General features: G+C 48.2%; 1 protein-coding gene across 4 annotated transcripts in view; it reads right to left on the reverse strand.

Moving 5' to 3' along the window:
- The window catches only part of ATP13A2 (ATPase cation transporting 13A2), a 249,877-nt gene that overhangs the window by 10,168 nt on the left and 222,922 nt on the right, over nt 1-16,787 (reverse strand). For all 4 annotated transcript variants that reach the window (XM_068107317.2, XM_068107318.2, XM_068107316.2 and 1 more), the window contains 2 exons: nt 11,316-11,539; nt 4,000-4,142 (listed from right to left, as the gene is read on the reverse strand). In XM_068107317.2, coding sequence (XP_067963418.2) covers nt 4,000-4,142; nt 11,316-11,539 — 367 coding nt within the window. The remainder of the gene's footprint in view (nt 1-3,999; nt 4,143-11,315; nt 11,540-16,787) is intronic.

The following is a 16,787-nucleotide window of genomic DNA, read 5'->3' on the forward strand; positions in this document are numbered from 1 at the left end:
GTTCTTGGAAGGATTATTTTTCTCACACATTTAGTGGAGCCGATTTTGAGAAAACCGTTATACCTAGCACTACGAAACTTAAACTCATCATAGATAATGAGTAGGTTTTAAAAAGTTTTTTCTTTAAATCCAATATGGCAGCCAGACCACGTGACTGATGATGTCATAGTTTGCAAATATTTTCCTGTATCGGAATGTAAACATGTGCTTCAAGTTTCGTATCGATCAGATAAGCGATTTCGGAGTAGATTTTTTAAAGTTTTATTTTTAAATCCAATATGGCCACCAAACCACGTGACCAATGACGTTTTTTTCACAAACTTTTATCCGCATGGCTAGGTGGTCATATTTGTAAAATTTTGCATTGATCCACTCAGTGGTTCTGGAGATAATGTTTATGGTTTATGATGTCATAGGCAATGGCAGCCAATGTAAGTCAAAATTGCAAAAACAAAATTCATAAAAAGATTGGTTGTCATTCGTATCTATCTATCTAAGTTATATGATAACCAATCTTTTTATGAATTTTGTTTTTGCAATTTTGACTTACATTGGCTGCCATTGCCTATGACATCATAAACCATAAACATTATCTCCAGAACCACTGAGTGGATCAATGCAAAATTTTACAAATATGACCACCTAGCCATGCGGATAAAAGTTTGTGAAAAAAACGTCATTGGTCACGTGGTTTGGTGGCCATATTGGATTTAAAAATAAAACTTTTAAAAATCTACTCTGAAATCGCTTATCTGATCGATACGAAACTTGAAGCACATGTTTACATTCCGATACAGGAAAATATTTGCAAACTATGACATCATCAGTCACGTGGTCTGGCTGCCATCTTGGATTTAAAGAAAAAATATTTGAAAATCCATATCTCCAGAATCATTCAACAGACAGATCAATCCAAAACTTAATATGTATGATTGACTACACATGACTAATTTTTTTTCAAACTATGACATCATCAGTTACATGGTATGGTGGCCATCTTGGATTTAAGGGAAAAAATTGAAAATCTACCTCAAGAACCCCTTAACCGATCCAAACCAAAATTTACATATATGATCGACTCCCCATGAGGAAAATTTATTGAAAATGATGACGTCATCAGTCATGTGATATGGCGGCCGTTTTGCCGCCTGGAAGCCTATCACGACTGCTCGCAGTTCTAGTTTTTATTTGTTTTTATTTTTTGAAGCGAAGAGGGTAACGTTGAAGACGTTGAAAGTACGATTTTTTTTGTATACCAATTCGAGGCTCGTGTAAGAGCTAACACATACAACATATAACAAGTGAATCCACTTGGATTCCGCCCAGGTGGGCACATGGAAATTATGATGTAGCATAATTATCATCTCGGGTCAAGATTTGAAATTATGCCATGGTTTTTGTAAAATTGCTACTAGTATTCACATTATGTACTTTCACCAAAACATACATCATCATAGAAACATACATAGAATTTGGGTCCTCTGGGTCATTTGGGTCCTCTGGGTCATTTGGGTCCTCTGGGTCATTTGGGTCCTCTGGGTCATTTGGGTCCTCTGGGTCATTTGGGTCCTCTGGGTCATTTGGGTCATTTGGGTCCTCTGGGTCATTTGGGTCCTTTGGGTCCTCTGGGTCATTTGGGTCCTCTGGGTCATTTGGGTCCTCTGGGTCCTCTGGGTCCTCTGGGTCATTTGGGTCATTTGGGTCCTCTGGGTCATTTGGGTCCTCTGGGTCATTTGGGTCCTCTGGGTCATTTGGGTCCTCTGGGTCATTTGGGTCCTCTGGGTCATTTGGGTCCTCTGGGTCATTTGGGTCCTCTGGGTCATTTGGGTCCTCTGGGTCATTTGGGTCCTCTGGGTCATTTGGGTCCTCTGGGTCATTTGGGTCCTCTGGGTCATTTGGGTCCTCTGGGTCATTTGGGTCCTCTGGGTCATTTGGGTCCTCTGGGTCATTTGGGTCCTCTGGGTCATTTGGGTCCTCTGGGTCATTTGGGTCCTCTGGGTCATTTGGGTCATTTGGGTCATTTGGGTCCTCTGGGTCATTTGGGTCCTCTGGGTCATTTGGGTCCTCTGGGTCATTTGGGTCATTTGGGTCCTCTGGGTCATTTGGGTCCTCTGGGTCATTTGGGTCCTCTGGGTCATTTGGGTCCTCTGGGTCATTTGGGTCCTCTGGGTCATTTGGGTCCTCTGGGTCATTTGGGTCATTTGGGGCCTCTGGGTCATTTGGGTCCTCTGGGTCCTCTGGGTCCTCTGGGTCCTCTGGGTCATTTGGGTCCTCTGGGTCATTTGGGTCCTCTGGGTCATTTGGGTCCTCTGGGTCATTTGGGTCCTCTGGGTCATTTGGGTCCTCTGGGTCATTTGGGTCCTCTGGGTCATTTGGGTCATTTGGGTCCTCTGGGTCCTCTGGGTCATTTGGGTCCTCTGGGTCATTTGGGTCCTCTGGGTCATTTGGGTCATTTGGGTCCTCTGGGTCATTTGGGTCATTTGGGTCCTCTGGGTCATTTGGGTCCTCTGGGTCATTTGGGTCCTCTGGGTCATTTGGGTCCTCTGGGTCATTTGGGTCCTCTGGGTCATTTGGGTCCTCTGGGTCATTTGGGTCCTCTGGGTCATTTGGGTCATTTGGGTCCTCTGGTTCATTTGGGTCCTCTGGGTCATTTGGGTCCTCTGGGTCATTTGGGTCCTCTGGGTCATTTGGGTCCTCTGGGTCATTTGGGTCCTATATTCCTATCCTATAACATATATATCCTATAACCTATCCTATATATATCCTATATCATATAACATATATCCTATATATCCTATAACATAACATATAACAAATATATCCTATATTATGTACTAGCGAGCGGCCGCGTACCAGCCAAAGGGGTAGCCCATGGTTAGCCTAAATATAGATTTGATGACGTCATGTTTACACATCTGAGCGACAGAAACGGAGCTTCACTTTTGGAGAGACAGAAATTCCCAGGCAAACGCTATAACGCACCAGGTTTACAACCTGTGCGTTAATAAAGGGAGCAGGAGTGAGAGTGAAGCACACCAACAGTAGAGAACAGGGACATTGGGAGATCTGTGTAAGGGAGAGGGTGGGGGTGGGGAAGGGAGAGGGCGGGGGTGGGGAAGGGAGAGGGCGGGGGTGGGGGAGGGAAGGGCGGGGGTGGGGGAGGGAAGGGCGGGGGTGGGGGAGGGAAGGGCGGGGGTAGGGAATGGCGGGGGAGGGGGGGGGGGAGGGCAGAGGTACATGGGATAAACAAGATGGGCACTACTAGGACTTTCAAGAAAGAAAACGGAATTTTTATGGAGGTGGGTTTAGGGTGGATTAACGAGGGTAGAAAAGATTTTGGAATGAAGAAGCTGAAACAGGAAACACAACGTCAAAAGAGAGAAAGATTTTTCATGGTGGCTATCCGAGCAGTAGGCCTTAAATAACTTTGACAAATACAGCAAAACAAGGTATGATTTAACACAGAAAATTGGAAGAAAACACAAACAGCAACATAGGTACAAAAATATAACCAGAAAAACCATGACAAATCCGGTTTATAAGATTCATTTTTGATTAGGTGGAAGCAACAGCTGCAGATTCATCCACAAGTGTAAAAATCCCCGAACTGGAAGTCAATGATAATCAGAAGTTCTTCCACACAGAGAGAGGGCGCTCCACTCACGGCAAGTTTGCGACGGTGTTTTATAAATTGTGTGACCAGAAGTGCCACTCACATGCAATGAAATGGCACATTGTGGCTCTGCTGATTGGAGAGTCTGGTAATTCGACATGGAGATCAAGGACTAATTCGATCAGCTATGAGCACACCGTGAACTCAACCCGACTATATGAGTAGCGCAGCTTACCTGGGAGTGAGTTTTTCCACACAGGTAAATCACATTTCGTTATTCGAGGTCACTGTTGGGTTTGTTATGCAGGTCTGAGCCTACAGTTGTAAAAGTGTTAGTGCACTTGTGGCAGTTCTTGCAGTCGTAATGTTAGTGCCTGCGGTCGTACCATTGTAGTACAGAGCCTGGCGGTGTGGTCCTCCCCATGACAATGTGACCGCCATGATGAGGTATTGCCAACAGGACAGCAGGAAAATGGACGAGTTCTCGTAACTCTCAATATGACTGCCATTTCTGTAGGATGGTTTGTACCTGCATGCAAAGGGGGAATGTGTGAGGAACTGGTGCTTTGTCGGGAGGATGAGGTTTACAAACCAAGCTCGGCTTCCTGCAATGTCATCAACAGTTTTAAAATGGCAAGAACCCAAACATTGCCAAGAATCCTTAATCTCTTACTTCACCACCAACAAAACCGGTGGGGAGTCACACCTACGAGGATTGAACTTGTGGGGAATGACCTGGCGGGGATCGAAACAGCGGGGAACTAAATGGCTGGGAATGAAACAGCGGGGAACTAAATGGCTGGGAATGAAACAGTGGGGAACTAAATGGCTGGGAATGAAACAGCGGGGAACTAAATGGTTGGGAATGAAACAGCGGGGAACTAAATGGCTGGGAATGAAACAGCGGGGAACGAAATGGCTGGGAATGAAACAGCGGGGAACTAAATGGCTGGGAATGAAACAGCGGGGAACTAAATGGCTGGGAATGAAACAGCGGGGAATTAAATGGCTGGGAATGAAACAGCAGGGATCTTAAACGGCTGGGAATGAAACAGCGGGGATCTAACCAGCGGGAATCGAAACAGCGGGGAACTAAATGGCTGGGAATGAAACAGCGGGGAACTAAATGGCTGGGAATGAAACAGCGGGGAACTAAATGGCTGGGAATGAAACAGCGGGGATCGAAACAGCTGGGAACTAAATGGTGTAATGTCTTTGTTATAAAGATGCGGACATGCAGATACGACCAAGCACCATCTTTATTCCAGGCAACGCCACGGACAGGCCTCACTCGGCCCCGCCCACAGCTGCTTCACTCGGCCCCGCCCACAGCAGCCTCACTCGGCCCCCCCACAGCAGGCTCACTCGGCCCCGCCCACAGCAGGCTCATTCGGCCCCGCCCACAGCGGCCTTACTCAGCCGTACACGGCACTACAAATGGCTGGGAATGAAACTGTAGGATCGAAATAGTGGGGAACTAAATGGCTGGGAATGAAACAGCAGGGAGTGTCCGACTCGTAAATTTCATCCCATAGTTCACCTCCAGAATGACAAGCGTTAACATCTCCAGCAAAGAGTGAAGAACACATTCCAGACTGCAGTGTCCTGCATGGAGCACAACGACTCAGCCTGGAATGTGTTCAGATACCAAGCAGCTAGCTAGCGCTTGCCAAGCCAGCTTTTCTTATCAAAGGTTTTGAACGGCGTGCTTAACACTTGGCAACTGCTCAACAAGAAACTTGGTAACTGAACCCCTGTTCCAATTTATCACATCATCATGCTGGGTTTCAATTTGCTCACCATCATGAAAACAATAACAAGGGTTGGCCCAGCTAATGCTCACCAAAGAGACAACATTATGCAGGGCCTTAGAGGTTGGTGATAAAAGCAGAATGATGAGGTTCTCATTCCATATGGAGATGTACAGGGTGTTCAAGAAAGACCCGCCCTTTGGATGTTAATATATTTAGTAGCACAAATGATACAACAATACCCTTTGATACCTTTTGTTTTATATGATACAGAAACTCATAAAGTTTTCTTTGTTTTCAGGTCTGGTGGTTGAATGTAAATTAAAAGGTCTATGTGTCGAATGGTTCATCGAGACAAGATCAGACAAAGTTCACGGTAATTTTCGTACAAGGTATGGAAGGAATCTGCCATCGCGGACACTAGTATCAGAGAGTGGTACAAGAGTTTTAAGGAGACTGGAAGTTGTCAGAAACAGAAAAGTACCGGCCGACCAAGCACAAGTGCAACAAATGTTGAACGAGTGCGTGAATAATTTCAACAAAGTCCCAGAAAATCAATCAGATGCACATCCAGAGAACTGGGACTACCAACTACCACTGTACACAGGATTTGCATCTGGAGAACTGGGACTACCAACCACCACTGTGCACAGGATTTGCATCCATAGAACTGGGACTACCAACCACCACTGTACACAGGATTTGCATCCAGTACAAAATCCTCCTCTTGACCTACAAAGCCCTCCATAATCTGGCCCCATCCTACCTGACTGACCTCCTCTCCAGACACACTCCCACCCGCAACCTCCGCTCTGCTGGTACCAACCTCCTGACCCCCCCCCCCCCCCCCCATGCAGACCAAATTCAGATCCTGGGGGGACAGGGCCTTCTCCATCGCTGCTCCCACCCTCTGGAACTCACTACCTCACACCATCAGAGACTCCTCCTCACTCACCACATTCAAAACATCACTCAAGACCCACCTGTTCAACACTGCATTCAACATTTAACCCACAGCATTTAACCCCTGACTATCTCTTCTCCTTCTCCTTCCTTTTGCTTTGATTATTTACCTATTGATTTTTGTCTTTTTGCACTTGTTTTTTTGTACTCTGTCAAAGCGTCTTTGGGCTTCTTGAAAAGCGCTATATAAAATAAATGTATTATTATTATTATTATTATTATAGAACTGGGACTACCAACCACCATCGTACACAGGATTTGCATCCATAGAACTGGGACTACCAACCACCACTGTACACAGGATTTGCATCCATATAACTGGGACTACCAACCACCATTGTACACAGGATTTGCATCCATATAACTGGGACTACCAACCACCATTGTACACAGGATTTGCATCCAGAGAACTGGGACTACCAACCACCATTGTACACAGGATTTGCATCCAGAGAACTGGGACTACCAAACACCACTGTGCACAGGATTTTCCAGAAAAAAACTGAAGCTTTATGTCTATAAGGTGCAGATTCTGCAGGAACACAAACCAAATGATGGACCCAAACGCAAGGTATTTGCCTTGGAAATGCCCAGTCACATAGAGGATGACGAAGACGACCTGAAAAAGGTCATGTTCAGACGAAGCTTGCTTTCATGTATCGGGGAAGGTCAACCGGCACAATGTGAGGATCTGGGGCTCTGAAAACCCCCACGTGGTCAGTGAACACATGCGTGACAGTCCAAAGGTCATTGTGTGGTGTGGCCTTCTTCATGACCGCTTGGTGGATCCGTTTTTCTTTGCGGAGGATACAGTGACCTCAACAATTGACAGGAACATGTTGGAAGGATTCGTCCTCCCACAGATTGAAGACCTGCAACCCAATATCATTTTTACCAGGATGGCGCTCCCCATCTGCGGTTGTTCGAGCCATCCTGAATGAAATATTTCCAGGTCACTGAATTGGCTGAGATGAACCAACATGTCCCCACGATCACCAGACATAACCACCTTGATGATTTTCTTTGGAGGTTTATCAAAGATGTTGTCAATGACACCAAGGTGGCAAACCTGCATGATCTTCGTTATCAGATCATAGCTTCATGTGCACTGGATGACACAACATGCTGAGCAGAACATGGGAAGCACTCATGTGCCGCCTTGATTTTCTGCACGCGACAAACGGAACTCACATTGTAGTGTATTGATGGTGTGCACAAAACTTTCAGTTTCTGTATCTTATAAAGCAAAGGGTATTGTTGTATCATTTGTGGTTCTAAATATATTAAGAACCGAAGTTGTCCGGGTCTTTTTGGAACACCCTGTATTTTATCTTCACAGTCCCACCATATTCTCATTTTGTTAAAATTTTTATGACAAAAGCTCGAATGGTAAAAACATAATGGCCTGGATGACAGCACACACACACACACACACACACGCACACAGACACACACACACGCACACACAGACACAGACACACACAGACACACACAGACACACACACACACACACAGTGTGGGATGATAGGCTGGTGACAATCTCAGAATGAACGTAAAACAATTCATCAAGGCAGTTAGCCAAGGCATCAATGAGCCTGCCGGTGTGTGCCCCGGTTTAGAATAGGTACACCGTATCCCTGCGTGTCGTAAGAGGCGACTAAAGGGTTGGCGTCAGGAAGGGCATCCGGCCATAAAAACATTGCCTCAAAAAGGAAACCATGATGATCGTGATGGGGCCCGCAAGGCTAACCCCTGCTCCAGCAGGGAAAATGGCCTTAAAAAAGGGGGGGGGGGGGGGGAAGTTAGCCCAACTTTCAGACGACCCCGTGGAGAAACGACCCCACAGGGAAACGAGCCCCGGGGAAACAAGCCCGTGGGGAAATGAGCCCGCAGGGAAATGAGTCAGTGCGGAAATGAGCCTGCAGGGAAACGAGCATGTGGGGACATGAGCCCCGGAGAAAAGAGCCCGTGAGGAAATGAGCCTGTGGGGAAACGAGCCCGTGGGGAAACGAGCCTGTGGAGAAACGGGCCCGTAGGGAAACGAGCTTGTGGGGAAACAAGCCCGCGGGGAAATGAGCCCGTGGGGAAACGAGCCTGCGGGGAAATGAGCCCGTGGGGAAACGAGCCCACAAGGAAACGAGCTCGCTGGAAAATGAGCCCTGGAGATAAGAGCCCGCGAGGAAATGAGCCCGTGGGGAAACGAGCCCGTAGGGAAACGAGCTCATGGGGAAATGAGCCCATGGGGAAATGAGCCCGTGGGGGAAATGTGCCCCAGGGAAACTAGCCTACGGGGAAATGAGCCCACGGGGAAATGAGCCCGTGGGAAAACGAGCCCGTGGGGAAACGAGCCTGTGGAGAAACGAGCCCGTAGGGAAACGAGCTCATGGGGAAACAAGCCCGTGGGGAAATGAGCCCGTGGGGAAACGAGCCCGCGGGGAAATGAGCTCGCGGGGAAATGAGCCCTGGAGAAAAGAGCCCACGAGGAAATGAGCCTGTGGGGAAACGAGCCCGTGGGGAAACAAGCCCGTGGGGAAACGAGCTCGTGGGGAAATGAGCTCATGGGGAAATGAGCCCGTGGGGAAATGAGCCTGTGGGGAAATGTGCCCCAGGGAAACTAGCCCACGGTGAAATGAGCCCACGGGGAAATGAGCCCCGGGGAAACGAGCTCGTGGGGAAATGAGCTCATGGGGAAATGAGCCCGTGGGGAAATGAGCCTGTGGGGAAATGTGCCCCAGGGAAACGAACCCATGGGGAAATGAGCCCGCAGGGAAATGAGCCTGTGGGGAAATGAGCCTGTGGGGAAATGAGCCCATGGGGAAATGAGCCCATGGGGAAACGAGCCTGTCCTGTAGGGAAATGAGCCCATGGGGTAATGAGCCCCAGGGAAACGAGCTCGTGGGGAAACGAGCTCGTGGGGAAACGAGCTCGCGGGGAAACGAGCTCATGGGGAAACGAGCTCATGGGGAAATGAGCTCGTGGGGAAACGAGCTCGTGGGGAAACGAGCTCATGGGGAAACGAGCTCATGGGGAAATGAGCCCATGGGGAAATGAGCCCCAGGGAAACGAGCTAATGGGGAAACGAGCCTGTGGGGAAATGAGCCTGTGGGGAAATGAGCCCATGGGGAAATGAGCCCCAGGGAAACGAGCTCGTGGGGAAACGAGCCCGTGGGGAAATGAGCCCCAGGGAAATGAGCTCATGGGGAAACAACCATGCAAGGACACGAGCTCATGGGGAAACGAGCTCATGGGGAAACGAGCTCATGGGGAAACGAGCTCATGGGGAAACGACCATGCAGGGACACGAGCTCATGGGGAAACGACCATGCAGGGACACGAGCTCGTGGGGAAACGAGCCCGTGGGGAAATGAGCACCAGGGAAACGAGCTCATTGGGAAACGAGCTCATTGGGAAACGACCTAATGGGGAAACGAACATGCAGGGACACGAGCTCATGGGGAAACGAGCTCATGGGGAAACGAGCTCATGGGGAAAAGAGCTCGTGGGGAAACGAGCCTGTGGGGAAATGAGCCCCAGGGAAATGAGCTCATTGGGAAACAAGCTCATGGGGAAATGAGCTCATGGGGAAACGACCATGTAGGGACACGAGCTCATGGGGAAACGACCATGCAGGGACCGAGCTCGTGGGGAAATGAGCCCGTGGGGAAATGAGCCCCAGGGAAATGAGCTCATGGGGAAACGACCATGCAGGGACACGAGCTCATGGGGAAACGAGCTCATGGGGAAACGAGCTCATGGGGAAATGAGCTCATGGGGAAACGACCATGCAGGGACACGAGCTCATGGGGAAACGACCATGCAGGGACACGAGCTCGTGGAGAAACGAGCCCGTGGGGAAATGAGCCCCAGGGAAACGAGCTCATTGGGAAACGAGCTAATGGGGAAACGACCATGCAGGGACACGAGCTCGTGGGGAAACGAGCCCGTGGGGAAATGAGCCCCAGGGAAACGAGCTCATTGGGAAACGAGCTCATGGGGAAACGACCATGCAGGGACACGAGCTCATGGGGAAACGACCATGCAGGGACCGAGCTCGTGGGGAAACGAGCCCATGGGGAAAGGAGCCCCAGGGAAACGAGCTCATTGGGAAACGAGCTCATGGGGAAACGAGCTCATGGGGAAACGACCATGCATGGAAACGAGCTCATGGGGAAACGAGCTCATGGGGAAACGACTATGCAGGGACACAAGCTCATGGGGAAACGAGCCCGTGGGGAAATGAGCCCCAGGGAAACGAGGTCATTGAAAAACGAGCTCATGAGGAAACGAGGTCATGGGGAAACGACCATGCAGGGACATGAGCTCATGGGGAAACGAGCTCATGGGGAAACGACCATGCAGGGACACGAGCTAATGGGGAAACGAGCTCATGGGGAAACGACCTCATGGGGAAATGAGCGCATGGGGAAATGAGCTCATGGGGAAACGACTATGCAGGGACACGAGCTCATGGGGGGAAACGAGCTCATGGGGAAACGAGCTCATGGGGAAACGAGCTCATGGGGAAACGAGCTCATGGGGAAACGACCATGCAGGGACACGAGCTCATGGGGAAACGAGCTCATGGGGAAACGAGCTCATGGGGAAACGACCATGCAGGGACACGAGCTCATGGGGAAACGAGCTCATGGGGAAACGAGCTCATGGGGAAACGAGCTCTCTTTTCAATTGGAATACTAATTACATGCTCTAAAAAATGAACAAGCCATGAATTCCCCAATAAAGGTGGGTCGGAAGCCTCAGGTTTTTATGGAAGACCTACACACATCATGGTCACAGACACCTTGATATTGTGTGACTGTTCAGTGTTATCAATACTTCTCGAGGTTGCATCCAACGTTCGTCACAAGGTTTAATACATTTTGGTTTAGTTAAAGCTGAGTTTGGTCTATATCATGAAAATATCGTCCATTGTATTTGCACAAGTCAAACATGGAGAATCTGAGCGCACGGATGGTGGAAGAGCTTACCAAGACCGGCTGTTGAGTAGACCAATGAGCATGATCTGGAAGACGAACAGCAGTAGGACATGCAGGCCTAGGCCGACGAGGGTTTCTGGTGCCAGGAGGCTGCTCGTGGGTCTCCTCGATGACAGTTGGCGTGTGGGGCACGAACGGCCCATCAGGAACACCAAGACGGTGATGATGCAAAGGTCAATGAACAGAAACTGCATATCGCCCAGGTTTGAGTCAAACTGGGAGAAACAAATGGGGGGTTTGTAGAGCGAGGGGGGCAATGAGGGAAGAAAACCAGACAAATCAACGGACCAGCTCTTTTACATTAAGGTTGCATTTACAATGATGTGCGGTTACCATAGAATCACATCAACAACCACATACAGGTGTTTGAGGGTTAAAATATCATCACAAAGGTGCAACCGATGACATGAGGCCTGAACAATGGCGACTCAGGTTCCATTGATGAGAAAAGGGAATGAGGAATGAAATCATCACATAAACTTCCGGTGAATTGTCCAAGTTCAGATGATCTATAATACACTTACCGAGTACAAGATGAGGACAGACACACAGATCTATAATAGACTTACCGAGTACAAGATGAGGACAGACACACAGATCTATAATAGACTTACCGAGTACAAGATGAGGACAGACACACAGATCTATAATAGACTTACCGAGTACAAGATGAGGACAGACACAGATTTATAATAGACTTACCATGTACAAGATGAGGGCAGACACACAGATCTATAATAGACTTACCGAGTACAAGATGAGGACAGACACACAGATCTATAATAGACTTACCATGTACAAGATGAGGACAGTGTTACGGAGTCCTCTACAATCTCCTGGTCTCGGTAACCCCCGAACCCCGAGAGGAACCCCGGCAGAAAAATCTATTACCCTGTGTTGAAAATCAATAGTGAAACCACACCAATGATTATAAATGAACCAACTTGTATTATAAATCACACACAGGTAATACGGTACAGCAAATGGCCATTAAGAGTGCACTCTATATAAGTCTTATATAAAGTCAAGACTCACTGCTCTGCCAGCAAATGGACGGACACTCCTCAATGTCTCTATGACTTTTCCCAAGGCGAATGGGATTCGCTCCAGCGGTCGATGGAAAGAAATCCGGTCGAAGCCCGAATCTCGCTCGCCAGTCGATATCCGAAGCGTGTACAGTGGGCAAGGGTGCTCGTCCCACCAAACTGTACAACGGCGCCCTCCAGAGGCGCACCTTCACCGCTCCCTCAGCAAACCACAACGTAATTGGAGACCAAGCGGTTGTACCCACTCATCCCCGACAGACGGTAGGATGTTGGGGGTGAAGATGACACGAAGCAAGCGTTCACCGGTGTCCGAAGCACGGGGTTCAAAATGGCTGACGGCTCTGGCTTGAGCCGATGCGACGAGGCAAGGATTCGTCGGAATCTCAGCGCCCCAAATCTGTCTACGCAGATTTCTCCACTCCAGCGAATATTCTTATCGCCGGATGTCCCTTCCAGGAACTCAAAATCCCCTCGCGGCTGTCGGTAAACCTGGCTCGTTACGGAGCGCTGACGTCACCGTCCTCTCCGACTTTGAGCGCGCTCCTCCTTTCTCTTCACCTCATTGTCTTCTCCCTCGGTTTCCTGTTTCATTTACAGTTATCCTTTTAAACTTTTGATAACCATTCGTGAATAATAAACCTTGTGAAACTAATAATAATACATATCAGAAACATGTCCAGTGGGTGAAAACCACAATAACGGAAGTCACGAATCCGTAACACTTCCCCCCCTCAAGAAAGAAAGTTTGAACACAGCAAAAACTTTCTTTGTATGCAAACTTTTTTTTAAACAAAAGTAAATTCACAACCCACATCATCAATTCCCGTGGGCAACAATATTCAACACTCCCCAAAAATAAAGCAACAAAATTTCACACAACCCACAGAGATTTCCAAAGTTAATTCACTCTGGACAAAGCATCAGCAACGACATTGTCCCTGCTCTTTACATGCTCAATTTCCCGTTGGACTCCTGCAAAGCCAAACTCCATCTCATCAGTCATCACCCTCTGATTTTTACTTTCAGTTTCTTGTGAATGAAGGTTAAGGGGTGGTGATCAAAAATCCAAGGCCAGCAAATCTATAGCACTTTTCCCAGGAGGCCGAGCTGAAGGCCAGGCTCCATGGTGGTTGGGTGGTGAGGCCTGGAAGTATTCCCTACATGGACGCCTTTAGGAACGTGGAGTTCACGGTTAGTCCGTGCAGGAACGTTTACTACATGGACGCCTTTAGTTCACGGTTAATCCGTGTAGGAATTTTTGCTCGGCTGCTCCGCAGCATTCAGTGATTCAACTCTTTCTAACTTTCGTAATAATCCCGGTTGGACCGCTCGTCCCTGTGGTCACGGGAATAGCGGTCTCCTTCTCGGCCGCTACCCTGATAATCATTCTTTCGGGAGATGCCGTAACTCTGGGAGCCTCAATGGTAATATCGGCTGCGGCCACCACCAAAACTACCGCCAAATTGTCCTCTTCTGTAGACCCCTCGGCGCCTACGAAATGCCTTCCCTACGGTTATGGTCCGACCCTCCAACTTCTTGCTATTCAGATCCTTTTCTGCATCTCTGGCGTCCTTTGAGTTTTCAAACGTGACAAAGCCAAACCCTCTTGACTTTTGTGTCTCCCTGTCTTTTATCAGCACTACTTCCAAAAGCGGTCCATATTTGCTGAAGGCAGACTCCAGAACATCTTCCTTTGTTTTGAAGTTCAGTCCACCTACAAATAACTTGCTAACTTTGTTGCCATCCCTAACTGGTGTGGTGTTATTTTCCCTACTGGGCTTTTTAACAACCATCGGGTTACCATAAACTTGACCACCAGCCAAATCATTCCCGATAACAACAGATACTCCCTCTACAGGAAGAGTGGCTTGTAAACCTACGGTGACCGGTCCTGACACCACATCGGACTCCAAATGGATGGCATGAAGTGGAGCTCTAACACAGCCACCAATCCCCTGTAAACGAACACTATCACCAGTTGCTGTCTCCTCTGACAATGGCAAGATGCCTTCAAGCATTAAAGATTGATGTGCTCCTGTGTCCCTCAATACCCAAACAGGTTTCCGGGTAGTTGGGGCTCCATCCAGTGACACAAACCCCTCGGAAATAAATGGTTGGTAACCCTTTTGAGGGCGATTTCACACAATGGCCATCGCATTTGGAGTCGTACTAGTCGAACTCCACTCCTGATTTTCCATTCCCAGAGCATAACACTTGGACATCCAGTGTCCAGGTTTATGGCAAAAAGTGCAAGTAGGCCGGTAGGAGAACCTCGTGGTCTGCCAAGGCATGGGGGCGGCGGTCTGCCTCGAGCCCCCAGGACGATAGGTCTGTCTTGGAACCGCAGTCTTCTGATTTCTAGAAGTCGTGGTATCAGAGTGGTCCTTGTTTTCATCTCGAGGCCGCCCCCCCTGAATCTTCGTTCTCCGCACCAGATGTATCATAACTCTCCGTGCGAACTCCAGGTGGGAAGTTAGGTTTATGGAACCTCATCCTGTGTGTTAAGGCATAGTCATCCGCCATGGTTGATGCCTCATACAACTTTGGTACTTTCCTTTCCTCCAGATGTACTTTAATGTCCTCGTGGACGCACTGTTGGAATTGCTCCACCAGGATCCATTGTCGCAATAGTTCGAAGTCTTTCCCAACTCCTCTTGAATCACACCACCGATCGAACACGGTTTCTTTCATTCTGGCAAACTCCACATGGGTCTCATTCTCCCTCTTCCTGGCATTCCGGAATTTTTGCCGGTAAGCTTCAGGGACCAATTCATAGGCTTTGAAAATGGTTTTCTTCACTATCTCATAATCTGCACATTGCTCAATCGGTAAAGCCGAATAAATATCTTGAGCTTTACCCACCAGAACACTTTGCACTAATATGGTCAAGGACTCCTCCGGCCATTTTAGCATTTGAGCCACTTTCTCAAAGTGTAAAAAAAACTTGGTTACCTCCTTTTCATTGAAGGGTGGAACCAGCCTCATGTCTGCCAACATCCCAGGTTTTTTGACTAGTTGTCGAACCAGTCGGCATGGGTGGTACCTCTTCCCATTCTCTCATTAACTCCAGCTCCTTGACTTTAATTTCCTGCTGACGTGCCAATTTACGGTCCTTTAACTCCCTTTCAGCTCTTCTCTCCTCAGCTTCGAGTTCTCTTGCAGCTCTCCTTTCCTCTGCTTTTTTGTCTTCTAACCTTTCCTGGAGTTCTCTTTCCACTCTCCTTTCCTCTGTTTTTTTTCTCTTCTAACCTTTCCTGGAGTTCTCTTTCCTGTACTTTTAACCTTTCCTGGAGTTCTCTTTCCACTCTCCTTTCCTCTGTTTTTTTTCTCTTCTAACCTTTCCTGGCTCTTCAATTGCATCTCCGTTTTTTGGAGCTCCACACTTTCTTGTTCTTCTGGTAACCAATCCAAGGCTCCCTCTCTCCATGTTCCTTGTTCCACCATAGATTCTATCACCAATGTCTGCATCTCTGTTTTCTTCATTTTAGCTCGGACCTCCAAGCTAAAATGTTTGCCCAATATCAAGAGTTCCGATTTTAGTAACGCTTGAAAATGTGCCTCACTAGGGGTCGCTGTAAACTTTTCTGTGTCAAACTCCATGGTGACTATCCGTTAACACCTGTTAACCTTCACACAAGTAATTTCCAAAACAAAACAAAAATATTTTTCTTTTGTTTTTTGAAAAATTTGGGAATGTTGAACAAATTCCAAAATTGGAAAATTTGGGAATGCCAGGGAATTCTATCCCGGACGATATTTAAGGAATTTTATATCCCGGACGAAGACCCAATTTCGAGCCCACGAGTTTCAATTGGACGAGCCCCCAATTTCTGTTACGGAGTCCTCTACAATCTCCTGGTCTCGGTAACCCCCAAACCCCGAGAGGAACCCTGGCAGAAAAATCTATTACCGCGTGTTGAAAATCAATAGTGAAACCACACCAATGATTATAAATGAACCAACTTGTATTATAAATCACACACAGGTAATACGGTACAGCAAATGGCCATTAAGAGTGCACTCTATATATATCTTATATAAAGTCAAGACTCACTGCTCTGCCAGCAAATGAATGGACACTCCTCAATGTCTCTGACTTTTCCCAAGGCGAATGGGATTCGCTCCAGCGGTCGATGGAATGAAATCCGGTCGAAGCCCGAATCTCGCTCTCCAGTCGATATCCGAAGCGTGTACAGTGGGCAAGGGTGCTCTTCCCGCCAAACTGTACAACGGCGCCCTCCAGAGGCGCACCTTCACCGCTCCCTCAGCAAACCGCAACGTAATTGGAGACCAAGCGGTCGCACCCACTCATCCCCGACAGACGGTAGGATGTTGGGGGTGAAGATGACACGAAGCAAACGTTCACCGGTGTCCGAAGCACGGGGTTCAAAATGGCTGACGGCTCTGGCTTGAGCCG

This window comes from Myxine glutinosa, chromosome 2, assembly GCF_964187855.1.
Source record: "Myxine glutinosa chromosome 2, kmMyxGlut1.1, whole genome shotgun sequence".
Taxonomy (NCBI): domain Eukaryota; kingdom Metazoa; phylum Chordata; class Myxini; order Myxiniformes; family Myxinidae; genus Myxine; species Myxine glutinosa.